This window comes from Brachyhypopomus gauderio, chromosome 1, assembly GCF_052324685.1.
Source record: "Brachyhypopomus gauderio isolate BG-103 chromosome 1, BGAUD_0.2, whole genome shotgun sequence".
NCBI lineage: Eukaryota > Metazoa > Chordata > Actinopteri > Gymnotiformes > Hypopomidae > Brachyhypopomus > Brachyhypopomus gauderio.
Window position 1 is genome coordinate 51,071,228 of NC_135211.1, and position 13,756 is coordinate 51,084,983.

General features: G+C 39.4%; 1 protein-coding gene across 1 annotated transcript in view; it reads right to left on the bottom strand.

Annotated features, from left to right (window-relative positions):
* Positions 1 to 5,980: 5,980 nt before the first annotated feature.
* The window catches only part of LOC143524947 (C-type lectin domain family 4 member E-like), a 44,870-nt gene continuing 37,094 nt past the window's right edge, over positions 5,981 to 13,756 (bottom strand). Inside the window, exon 6 of the mRNA XM_077018353.1 lies at positions 5,981 to 6,441. Within this exon, the coding sequence (XP_076874468.1) occupies positions 6,285 to 6,441 (157 nt within the window). The 3' untranslated portion in view covers positions 5,981 to 6,284. The remainder of the gene's footprint in view (positions 6,442 to 13,756) is intronic.

Consider the following 13,756-nt stretch of genomic DNA (forward strand, 5'->3'; position numbering starts at 1 on the left):
TCACTCAGAAGTTGTATTGTAATTGTTGTAATATTTTAAGGCAATACTTCACAACCACGTATTCTTTCTTCCTTTCTTTTTAATGCATATTTTATTGAATTTAGGTATTCAGAATGAATTTGTCATGTACTTTCAGTGACTGCAGTTTATGAAAGATGCTATATAAATAAACTTGCCTTGACATGCCTAAGCTTCAATGCAGTAATGTAACATCTTAAAGCAGAATTGGTAGGGCAGGGAGATATTAAAAAGTGCACATATCCAAAATGGATCTACAGCATAAATGTAATAATTTACAGAGAGCATCATCATGTACCCTATGCTTGAGATTAAACTTTACTTTTTTCATGTTTAATGAATTAATACAGAGAACATGCAGAAATGACAAAGCATGCAGTGTGTTTAACAGTACAGATAGAGTGGATGCAGTGTAACTTACCTCTGGGAGGTGAGGTTAAACATCTTCTCTGCAGTGAGGGTGCTGGGTCTGTGTTAAAGGAATTAAATATGCATTTGTGTCTGCTTCGTTGTATCTGCTTACATTTTATGGCATTTGGCAGATGCCCTTATCCAGAGCGACTTACATTTTTATACAAGTGAGCAATTGAGGGTTAAGGGCCTTGCTCAGGGGCACCTCAGTCATGGCCTCAGGTCTGGGAATCGAACTCACAACCCTCCGGTCACAAGACCAGTTCCCTAACCACCAGGCCATGACTGCCCATGACTGCTTAAAGACTCCAGACACTTTCCCATCAACACTAGACACTTGGTCCTGCCTCATCCTTCGCTGTTACAGAACAACAGACAAACCCAGGATGCCTATAGGTAAGCACAACAAGAAAGGCTGCAAACATCACCTCGCCCTGTCTGCCGTGCCTACCACAGATACAGCCAGCCATCCCCATGGAGAGTACTGGAGGTCTGTCCCTGATTTTTTCCAGTATTTGGGGGGATGTCCTCTCATGGAACAGGAAGAGCTGCTGGCTATGTTCTACTGGGACCTCTTTGCCCATGCGGACAGAGCAGAACTTAACCAGCCAGTGGGGAAGAGTTCACTCCAGATCTCCTCAGGGCACCTCAAGGTTTTGTTTGTGTATTTATGTTTGTTTCAGTCCTGTCTTTACAGAAAAGACACAGCATGCAGTGTGTTTAACAGTACAGATAGAGTGGATGCAGTGTAACTTACCACTGGGAGGTGAGGTTAAACGTCTGCTTCTCCTCAGCAGTGAGGGTGCTGGATCTGTGTTAAAGTTATTAATATGTATTTGTATCTGCTTTGCTGTATCTGCTTAAAGACTCCAGACTCTTTCCAAACACCAGAACCTGTGTCTTACTGCTGGTGTTGGTGTCTACGCTGCTCCTCACACATTTCACCATCAGATTACTCAGAACTGAATACTGATTGTCTAATGGACATCACCTGTTTATCACTCAGAAGTTGTATTGTAATTGTTGCACTATAAAAAAAATAGTCTATAAATTTTTTTATGTTTCATTTTTTTAAAGTTTACTTTAATGTCAAGCTCCTTAAGACATATCAGAGTTGCTGTGAACAGTGCTGAGTTAGTGCCCTCCCAGGTGTTTCTTGTAAAGAGTAGTGTGAGAAATAAGGGATAGTGCAGACGCAGGTAGAAATACAGATTTTATATATAAATGGGTAAATCCAAAATCGTAACTGAACACCTTTCAAGGATCATCTCGAAATATAAACACTTCCAGACAGGTATAACAGGGTAGTCCAAAACACGTATTCACTACAGAATGTCATGGCCATGGATGTGATATAACTTTAAACTTTAAATTTAACTTGCTCTACTGTACCTTGCTGCTGTAACACTGTGAAATTCCCCCAGACTAAGGATTGTTTTATCATCCTGACTTATGTGAAAAGTTGCAGTTAATAGCTAAGATTACATGTTAAGGAAAATGTAGAAGTGCAAATGTAATCGCCTTTCAAAATTGTCTTTCAAAATTATTTACAAATTAAATTACAGATATATGAAAAAAAACATAATTAGAAGTGTAGGCCTACTTCATTACTGAAGTAACTGCATTATTGTCCACCACTGAAAATATCCTACAGCTAATTACTAAACATCTCCATTGTAGAAGCTATAGGTAACACTGAATGCAGCCACAGAGATAAACATTAGATTCTCATACATGCTTCCATCAGATGAATTCTCTACTGTCCATCCAATATACTGCTGTAATCTTAAACATGTTTGTTCTGCACAATGAAGAAAGGACCATTATGTTGTCTCACAGCTTTTCAAGGAAAATACATTAGTGGTAGTTATACAATTTGTAGTAGAAAATATGTGATAACCTCATAAAAATAACTGAGGAAGAGAGTCGTCAGTGAATATAAAATATTAAGAGGATGAACTAATAATGACACAGTAAACTCACCATTATCGGACTCCATTTCAGGAACGTACATAAGTAATGTACAGATGAGGTTTGTTGTCAGAACTCCCTGATCTTCCTTATCTGGATTATAGTCCAAAGAGCTCAACTGCTACAGTTATGATAACACCTTTTGGACCTTTAACCCCCGTCCAAACAGTACACACATTTTACACACTGTCAGATACAATATAATTATACAACTGCTTTTTGTTGGTTGGTGCTTATTTTGTTTATATTCATTAATATTCATTATATTCATACATTTTTAGGTGTCCTTAGGCTAGGGACAGACTGACCCAACATTCAGCCGTAGGATGGAATCAGACTGTTAGATGGTGTCAGACTGAGTTTAATTAATGTGCTACTGCCAGTACAGGAAGTGACAAAGCAGCAGTGGCGTCTTCTATAAATAAGATTACTGTGGTCAACATATGAAAACAACAGAGCTCTATTGTTTGTGTTGGTCTTTAACTCTTAAAGTGAGGCATCTATCTAGAAATAAACACAATGGTGACATTTTGTACATACAGTTAATGGAAATATGACTATAGCACTTCTTCTGGGTGCAAGGTCTACTTATCAAAGTCAGGGCAGGGCCTCCAGTAATCAATCACAGACACTATGACAGACGCTGATTCAAACTTCCTGCTTGATCAGTGTTTGTCACAGTGCACGAGCAGGCAGAATGACGAGTTTCTGTTCACTTTGGCAAGATTTATTTAAACAAAACACAAACCACACTGATGTGACTTTAGGAGGCTTAAACACCAACAATGAACACAGGGAACAAGCACACTTAAATACACTGATAACATCACACACGTGTAACACACGACCATAATGAGAAGAGACGAGTGAAATGGAAAAAAGACACACACACATGAGCCCAGTGGATGAGTCTGTCAGCTACTGTGACAGCTGAATGCATAATAAGTTATTTTAATTGTTATGTAATATCCAGTAATATCAGAGTATTTTTAATTCTCAGCTATTGGCAAAGACTTTACATCTACAAGATGGACCAACAAAGTAGGCAAGAGAACTAGATAAAATCACAGTAATATTTAATGATAAGAAATAAAGCAGGTATGGTATGCAGATTTAGAGAACTAGAGAACTTTAGAATATAATATATATCTGGGGTAATAATGCAGTGCAGGTGGAAGTGATACCAGGGGACAGATACAGGTCATTACAGTCCATAGTAGCAGACAATACAATGGAGATGAGGACCTCTGGTGGCTGGAGTGATGAATTGCTGAAGCTCTCAGACACTGTGGGGTTCCTGACCTTTTAGGAACAGGGTGAAATGAGACAATCAAAGCATTCAGAGAAACAGATGAACTACTGATGAGTTTGAAATTGTGGAATGAAAAGTTTGGAAGAAGTTCATGACAGGAAGATTCAAAAGGCAAAAATGAAAAACAAAGGTTAAAATCCAATGAGCAAACACAGCAGTGTTCAGAGTGAATATGAGATCTAAAACTCACAGCCAAAAACAGTCCAGGGTCAAACATGAAAATACATATCAGTATGAAAGCAGATTCAAAATCGTACTCATTTACCATTGAGTTAGTCAGATAACATAAATAGCACTCAGACATTACCAAGTCAAGCCAGGGCTACTACCAATAGTAAATGTTTAATTGTGTAATTAAAACCAGTAATATATGATATGCATTTAAAACAAAAAACTTCCTAAATAAATCTGATGCTTGTGAAATTTGATTTCGCATTAAGTTCATCTTTGCACTACGGTGTATTCTCTGTTCAACTGCATGCACTGAACTGTAGAGGTGTACCATGACAGCTATACTGAAGTACCATTACACCTCTGCTGCATATGTGTACCTCTGAAGACATAAATATCTTAAATTAAGACTTTAACTGTTTTGAAACAGACTTTTAATTCATTGTTTTATGCACTTTTATAAAGTTGTTCTCCTGAGTAAGACATTGAGATTAATTAAAAACGTATCTAGGTTGGCCCGCATCATGTCATTTTTATGGAAAATGTGTAACTAAATTATTCAATATATAAACAATAATAAAATAACCAAATTATACTATATGTACAGATAATTATTGCAGACAGGGATGGTTATACTTCAACTCCAGTATGTATTACATCTCTACTGAGAAGAAGACCTGAAGTGAGAGCAGACAGGACTGCAGAGACAGAGGAGCAGACCTGGTGATCATAAACAGCAGAGAGGAACAGGTGTGTGTGTGTGTGTGTGTGTGTGTGTGTGTGTGTGTGAAAGAGAGAGAGAGAGAGAGAGAAAGAGAGAGAGAGAAAGAGGTTGTTCTTTAGTTGTCTTTTGATACTTCATAACTACATTGACAGGACTTGACAAAACTTCAGGCCTGCAGTAAAGTCTGGATCAGTCTGACCAGAGACAGAGACACTCAATGGGTGTGGAAATGGGTTGATGGCACAGCACTGACCACTGGGTAAGGGACTGATCACTGATCTGAACACTTCTCAAGATCTGATTACTGACACTTGCCCTTCATTACTCTAAGAAACACATTTATCTGATTCTTTTTTCAGCTTCTGGATGACTGGGGAACCTAATAATCCAAATGAACACTGTGCCATAGCTGACTATGGGTCTGGTATGGTGTTTAACTGGGCTGACTATCCTTGTAATGACCAGTTTGTTTCTATCTGTGAGAAAGGGCTTTTAAACTGAAACCTGAACTGTAGTTTCAGTGAACAGTGACTCTAGCGATGATCAGCTCTAGATCAGAAACAGGGACAGTCTAAGTGATTTTTGATTTGTGTTCTTATTGTAAGGAATGCCACCTGATCTCCACCTAACCAGCCTCACCTGACACTCATCACCACACCCCCTGTATCTCTACTTAAACGCCCACATTCCACTTCCTAGTCGCGAAGTATTGCCGACTCATGCCGCATACCAAGCCTTTCTATTACCTGTCTGCTTTCCTGTGTTCCGACCCTCGCTTACGTCCCCGACCTTGTCTCCTGCCTAGTCCCTCTGTACCTCCTGACTTCTGCTCCCCCGGTATGACCCTGGACCGTCCTGACCACGCCAAGACAACGCAGTTGTTACTAGTGCTCGTGATACACCTGCCTGTGCTTGTACCAACGTTTCATTTCAATAAAAGCGGTGTTCTTCCGCATTTGGATCCCTCTCTGCCTGTTCAATACGTTACACTTATTGCTTATTATGAATGTCTCAAATATTTCGTATTTCTTAATGAATTGCATGAATTATGTAATATAGGTCAGTGTAGGCTAAACATAATGTTTAATTCCCCCCTTCAGAGTACAATTGGTATTGTGACATCCCAGAATGAGCCAGACACATGCAGATGGTAAAAGACATTATTGGCTCCTTAGGGTCCATCCTTTATTATGTGAGAAAATGTTTAACTCAGTCAAGAGTGAATAGCAGGAACTGTTAAAAAAATTCAAAGTAGCAGATCAATTATGTTGCCTAAACATGAACTATTTCCTGTGTATTTCATAGTAATAGAACAGTTAGTCCATTAGTTTTGACTCTTGATATTGTAGGGAAAAAGGATGTCTCTCCGAATTTGATGCAAAATGGAAAACGTTTATTACAATAAAAGCAGTAGCAAAGTACATGAAGGTGCAATTGATTCAGTGGAGCTAGACTGAACACTCAACTATAAAAGAGCACACCGTATATACGTTTGAAAGTACCACCTTCCACCTAAGCTCCTCCAGGGAAGGATGTGATGTCAATTGCATTTGACCCTTGTTACTGCGGTTATTGTGTAAGTTGCACTCAGTTTCAACTATAGTGATTCTCATGTATGGAATATATTTTCTTTATCAGTAATAAAAACAAAAAACACATTTTCATGGGTAGTATACTTCAATAAAGTATCATCTCACACATCCCTCTCTGAGGCATATTACAGCTGCGGTCATTCCATGTATTTACTCCAATAATGATTGGCCTTTTCTTATAGCCAGTCACAGCACAGTCCTCGTTGCCTCCATATTGATTGGGTTCCCCTTCCCACCAGAACCTGAAAGCACACAGAAGATTACATTATAGTCACTCTCTCAGTCTCTCTCTCTTCCAGAGCAATAGACTGAGACAGTGACTAACTGGATCAAAACCAAAGTTTAATCTCTTACCCAGTTGTCATTCTCCTTAGATACATTTAGGCAGAATTAAATCTTTCACCCTCTCTGTTCAGATAGTAGCCACAGGGCTAATCCTTCACCATTAGGATTCCCTTGGGTAGGATTCTCCCCTTTTAAGGCATTTCTCTCCATTTTTATTTGCGTAGACACAATAACCTCTTGGATACCACTGGTTTAACGGTGTTTGGAATTTTTGGTAAACGTTAATCAATGAGTAAATAAATTGATCAGTAATTGTTATTCGTTTAATCGGTCATTGTAGCAATATTTTGGTTATTGTCTTAATCAAAAGTTTTAGGTCAATGCACATGCTAGGAATTCTACCTTCAGATTATGAGACTGATGTAATGTTACTTAACCGCAACACACTTTGCTACTGTGCCGGGCGAGTGCCGGTGCAAAAAAAGCAATCACGGCAGTCTCAGGAACATGAAGAATTTAATGAAGTAAACATCCCAAAAATCCGTGACATAATCCAAATTAAGGAAGCGGTAGATTAAACATGTCCAGAACTACGACAGTTTGTTGGGAGGGTGCAAATCAGATTAAAACAAAGATTCTCCACTCAGAGAATCAGTGACAGAGTGAGTTATTTTTGAATGTCTCTCCCCAACCCCCACACACGCATATGCATATTCATACATCTCTCTCATTCTCACTCCGTACACACTCACACACACATACACACACATAGAGGAGGTGTTGTCTTACACACAATACACTGTGCACCATCAACACACATCTTATGCAACACCATACCTACACTGTAAAAAAAAAAATCGTAAAAAAACGGTAAATGACTGATTTAAATTAAGTGGAAAAATAATTAATTTACAGAAAAATTCATTAAACATTCTACAGAGAAATACCGTTATTTTACAGATTTTTCCTGGATTATTATGATTTAGCACTTTTAATAAAGTGACATCACTAATATTTTTGCAGAGAAATAGTTATTTTACAGATTTTTTTCTGGATTATTATGATTTAGCACTTTTAATAAAGTGACAGCACTAATATTTTTGCAGAGAAATACCGTTATTTTACAACTTTTTCCTGAATTATTACAATTAAGCACTTTCAATAAAGTGACAGCACTAATAGTTTTGCAGAGAAATACCTTTATTTTACAACTTTTCCCTGAATTAGTACAATTAAGCACTTTCGAATAAAGTGACAGCACAAAAATTTCTGCAGAGAAGTACCGTAATTTTACAGATTTTTCCTGTCCATATTCATCATGACTTCCAGGACAAACTCAAATGTGGAATGCAAACTGCAAAGTTATTTTATACAAATGAAAAAGTATATTATACCAGTGTTGAGCACCTCAATGTCCTCTATCATCACTTTTAATCATTTAAATCCCCAGGACTGTACTCAGTGTCTTTCTCTATCACCAATATCAGTAGCCTGAACACAACTACAAACACATAACACTGATGTGACATGAAAGATACACTCCTTCTCATTTACATGTAGGGCATTTAGCAGACGCTCTTATCCAGAGCGCCTTACAAAGTGCTTTGCCATCTGTTCACAGAATTAATTCTAAATAGTACATAGATAGGTCAGAATTCAAGATACCCTCGAACCAGAATACTACTAAACTACAGAAATCAATGCAAATACCTAGAAGTACACAAAAACATAGGCTGAATATTGCTAAACTACAGAAATTAAAATGGATATCTACAAGAAATGCAAACTCACATAGGTACTATATCATACAACGGAAACAACTATGACAAGTGCTAGAGATTTAGTCTGTTCTACAGATGAGTCTTCAGTCATTTGAAGACTGCTAAGGACTCTGCAGTCTGGACAGTCAATGGAAGCTCATTCCACTATCTCGGCGCCAGGACAGGTCTTGAAGTTTGTTTTCCGTGAGACTTTAAGCATGGCGTTTTAAGCCAAGCCGTACTTGAGGTTCAAAGTACTCAAGGTTTGGATGGGGCTTTGACCATGGCCATCATGTAGGGAGGGGTTGGTCCATTTTTGGCTTTGCAAGCAAGCATCGAGGTTTTAGATCTGATGTATGCAGCTACTGGAAGGCAGTAAAGAGAATGCAGCACTGGAGTGACATGTGAACTTGGGGAGATTGAAGACCAGTCGTGCTGCTGCATTCTGGATCAGTTGTAGAGATCTGATGACCCATAGAGAAAGATCCATAAGTAAGCAGTTGCAGTAGTCCAGCTTTGAGATGATGAGAGACTGTACAAGCACCTGGGTAGCTTCCTGTGTTGCGCTCCTGCTCTGGGCTGTGTGGTGCTCCTGCTCTGGGCTGTGTTGCGCTCTAGCTCTGTAGGCTACAGTAAACAAAATGTAGGCCAAACTTGGTGCATATTATTTTTTTGCTTTACATATTTAACATATGAGAAAGCATATTTATTCCCTAAGGGTTAAAATGCAATGGACAAAATCTTCACAATGATCCCAATAATGGTGTTTTAATTTTTTACACAAACCATACCTGGTCTCCTTCACCCTTTCTTTCTTCAGTGCAGATCTGCATTAGCTTAACTGAGAAGTGGTCCAGCAGCAACATGAATTTTAATTGCATAGGATTTTCTCCATTAATCTGGAAAGGTTTCGACAAAAAAATGCTGCAGTTTTAAGTCTATTCATATTCATTACATATTGTAACGGTGTCGAGTCAGAAGGACCAGAATGAGTCATGACACCAATGTTAGTGAACTGTTATTTTATAAGCAACACGCTAAGAGCATAAACAAGTGCCAAATACACTGATTCTAAGGGGAAAAGGGAGGGGGAACACTAACGCGCATACAACACACATCCAGGGAAACAGGGAACTCACCGCGGGGCCTGCTGGGAGGCCTGAAGACTCCACCCCTCGACGCTGCCCATTGGCGGACGGTACAATATTCAGCCGCAGAACATGATGGAGGCGAATTGTTTAAACCCCATTAATGTCTGTTGCTCAAAATCCAGATCCAGAGTGCTAAAAATGTAGAAATGACGTCAACTACAAAATGCGACAAGAGTGGCCTATGGAGAAAGTTGAACTGTTAAGCACATTGATTTGTACATCATTTAATGTGAATATTAATCATTAGCGATAGAATAGTCGGCGACGTTCCTAGCAAATTAGACTTCACATTACCTCAGAAAAATGCTCGACTATTTCAAGGTTCACCTCACATTAAAACCAATTCAAAATGAGACCGAGACCGAATTTGAGTAACTAGCTATGTTGCTAGATTTAGTTATGTTCAATGAACCTTATAACAAAGACTTGATTACCGCATAGAGCATTATTTAACCCATTATGTATTTAACAGTGACCAAATTAAAGTATTTTAAAGCATCGGAAAATATTAGATATTAATATTTTATTGTTTTCATCTTTATCAAATGAAACATTCAAGTGAAATGTTTTTTAGACTGGGCTAACTAGCTAGTTAACTAGGTTGGCTTACATAAATTAAGGACGTTTTCTTACCTGATGTCACCAATAATGCTTCTTAAATTTTCTTCCTCTGTGCCCTGTTTCCATCTTATTTTGTAGAATCATCCAACGATAATCCGCTCAAAATAATAATTTGGCAGGCAGATGTAAAATAATCCAGGTAGCCAGCTAACCACCACAGCTCGTAGGCTGACCGACCGTAACGTCCACCGTCAGCACACTCACTGAAATTTTCAAACATGACCTGAGAGGCGCGAACAGTTGTCATTGGCCAGTTTCCTGAATGACAGTCAGATTAACCAATTATGGTTAAAAGCAACACGTTGAGCTCAAATCACGTTTATGCCTAGCCTAGAGATAACATTTATATTTATATTTAAGTGGTTGTTCAAGTTGTGTTTTTATTCCAGTGTGTAACTATAGGCACACACATTTTAAGTTTAAAAGCCTGTTCCATTACAATATACGTCTACCAGTATATCAGTTCATCTGTCTCTCAGTGTGTTACAGGTTATTTCCTTGGTTATGTTCAAGTAGAGACCCAGTGTTTAAAAATGTTTCTTTTATAATTCCAGCACCCAAACAAACTGCCATTTTCTATTGCCATTGACTGCACAAGAACTAAAATGAGAACAGACATTAATAGAGATGGAACAATCAACAGAAATCTCCTACAGCCATTACAAAAAAAAATGAGCATTTTCAATTGCAGAAATTATTTTCTTTTTCGTCAAATCAATTACCATCACGTTCTGTGGCAAATTAATATGTCCGAACCTATATATTTTGTTCTGTGTACATTTTTCTCCTGAACATCAATGGATCCTCTGAATTACGAGGACGCCTAACAATCAAAATACGAGTATTGATACATGTAAGCTAATACTATGAAAACCACATTCATTTCTGACATTGAAAATCATGTTTAAACCAGCAGTGCCAAAATACATAAGATTTTGATTAAAATGACAGAGAAAAAAACATTTTAGTTCTTACAGATATAAACCTTTATATAATCAACCGAATGTTTAATTACAGATAATTGCTGTAATTATACATGAATCTGTATATAATTTAAGAAAGCAGAAAAATACCGTATAAATAATACTGTATTATTTCCGTAAAAAAACGAGAAAAGCATGTAACTTGTAATTATTGTCATAATACTTAAAATAAAAGACATTTTGTCAAATTACAAATAATGTCTGTAATTTTACAAAGTTTTGCATACAATTGGAAAAAATGTTAAAATACATTAAATATTTACAGTTATTTTCCATAAAATTTGGATTTTTTTTTACAGTGTACATTTACATTTATGGCATTTAGCAGACGCTCTTATTCAGAGCGACTTACAAAAGTGCTACGTAGTTGCTTGTGTAACACAGGCAATGAGGTGTACCAATTTAGCCCAGGACAATCACAGCAACCTGGCAAACCCACCTCACCCCGGTATGCACCCCCAATCACTTGGGCAACCCTTCCCCACTCGCAGGGGTCTCAACTGAATGAGCAGAGACGGCAACCAAGTAGAGGGCAACAATAACAATGTTTATTTTAAAATAAAAATAACAAACAATCTCCAGGCTACTGTGGTGGGCACACAACTCCGGTGGAGGGCTTCACCCTAAAACATGGACCAATAGTCCACAGCAAATTATTATGTGCAATAAAACCACCACACTCTAATAAAGTCAAATAACCCCACACAACCACTGCAAACTATCACACAACCCCCACACCGTACCGCATTCCACCAACAGCACCTTTGGAGAAAATAAACAAAGAACGAAAAAACAACAACATTACTATCCAAGTTATTAAATGTCACAGAATAAAAGCTACAATTATTTATTCTAGTTAAAAATATACTCTTCCGTCAGCTTCCAATCTCGCTTAGGAAGTGAGATTACTCAAGGCTCATGATACAACGACACCAATTGACATCAGAATACAGGGCAGAAATAATGGTCAATAACAATAAAATTGTACCATACAAAGGACAAACAAGCGGACACAAAAAAAAAACCAATATAACAAAACAGCGACTGGTGCTGATGTAGCTTCAAACACTTGTTCACTGGGACCGGTCTGTTGTCAGCAGGTAGTGCTATGGTATTCCTCTGCTAGGAATTCGTGTCTAATGAAATAAAAATTATATCAGTATGAATAAATCTAATAATTACATTTACAGACACTACAAATTCCCAGCATACCAACCTAGAACACGTCAGGCTTATTACGACCGTCTTGTTTCCCCAATTCATAAAGTCTCTTGACACTGTATTAAAAATGTGCTCTTCTAAAACTCTCTGGAACAGCTTTCGATTCCATAAAATCCAGACACAGCGCCGAGCTCAAACCACCGATATGCACCACACCAAACACCAAATCATTCTTCCGCAGGGCTGGCAGAATATAAAGGCACGACCAATCAGCGAATTACGTCGCTACTGCCGTACTGCGCATGACGAACGTCAACCCCCGACACTGTGGGTGTTGCCACTAAACGGTCTGGAGGGGAACTGAATGCCATTAGACGGGTCCTACCTGTCACATCTACCCCCCCACAAGTTTGTCCACGTCCCGTGGGCAACCTTACTGCCATGGCCTGAAAACAGTATGAGCGGACACTAGTGCTAACCGAGCTGTAACCTCCTCTTCCTCAACATTGTTCGGTCTTGCTACTGACCTTGGTAAATGGAAAGGATTTGTATGGTGGCCTGCTGTACCCCTATGAGACCTTCTAACTGGCTCGGATGTTAATTCCACCACAGGAGCCACCTCCCCAACTGGCTGTCTACTTCCCTCGGATGGTACTGTGGGCAAATCAAACAGCACCCCTTCCACCAAACTATCTATTCCTGATAACCCCTGTGGTGCCTCTGGAACATCCACATCCGACAGTCCAAATGGGGCCTGCACTGACCTTACCTCAGTCTCTTGAGGCAAGGCTGCTTGAGGAATCGCCAAAACCTCTGGCAACTCTTCAACTACCTGCACATCTTCCATAGGATCCACCTCCACTGACCTTGGCCACACCCCGATGCCAACTGGAAGCCTCCTCTCTGGCTCCACACTGGTGACAGGAAGGGGGCGCAACTCTGACCGGTGGATGTTCAACTCTAAAAAAGGACCATCGCTTCGCCTAACTTTGTACAGTGTCCCCACTTCGTCTAGACACTGCACAACCTCATATATCTCTGGGCCCCATTCGTCCTGAATCTTATGACGCCCTCTAGGGTGATTACGTCTATACACTCTTGTACCAGGTGGAACAATAGGAAGGGGGTGAGTATGCCTTGCTCTATAAGCAGCAGCGGCCTTCAGCTGCTTTTCGGCGTGAGAGAACACGCCTGCCAATCTCTCCCGATGTTCTTGTACCCAGTCTCCCAATTCCTCCACCTCACCAGGTTCCGGTTCACCCCCCAGCAATGAATCTATGGGGAGATGAGGCTCTCGAGCAAACATCAGCTCATAGGGAGAATGTTTCGTAGATTGATGCACAGTGGTGTTATAAGCAAACACCACTGTAGACAGGTGTTGCGGCCATCGTCTTTTCTCACACGGGGGCAATGTCCTTAACAAGTCATGCAGTGTTCTATTGAATCGCTCGCACTGACCGTTCCCCTCCGGATGGTAGGGGCTAGACCGACTCTTCTCAATGCCATACAACTGACACAGCTGTTTCAGCAATGCCCCTTCAAAACTTCTACCCTGATCAGAATGGATTCTCTTTGGTACCCCATATGTGTAGAACC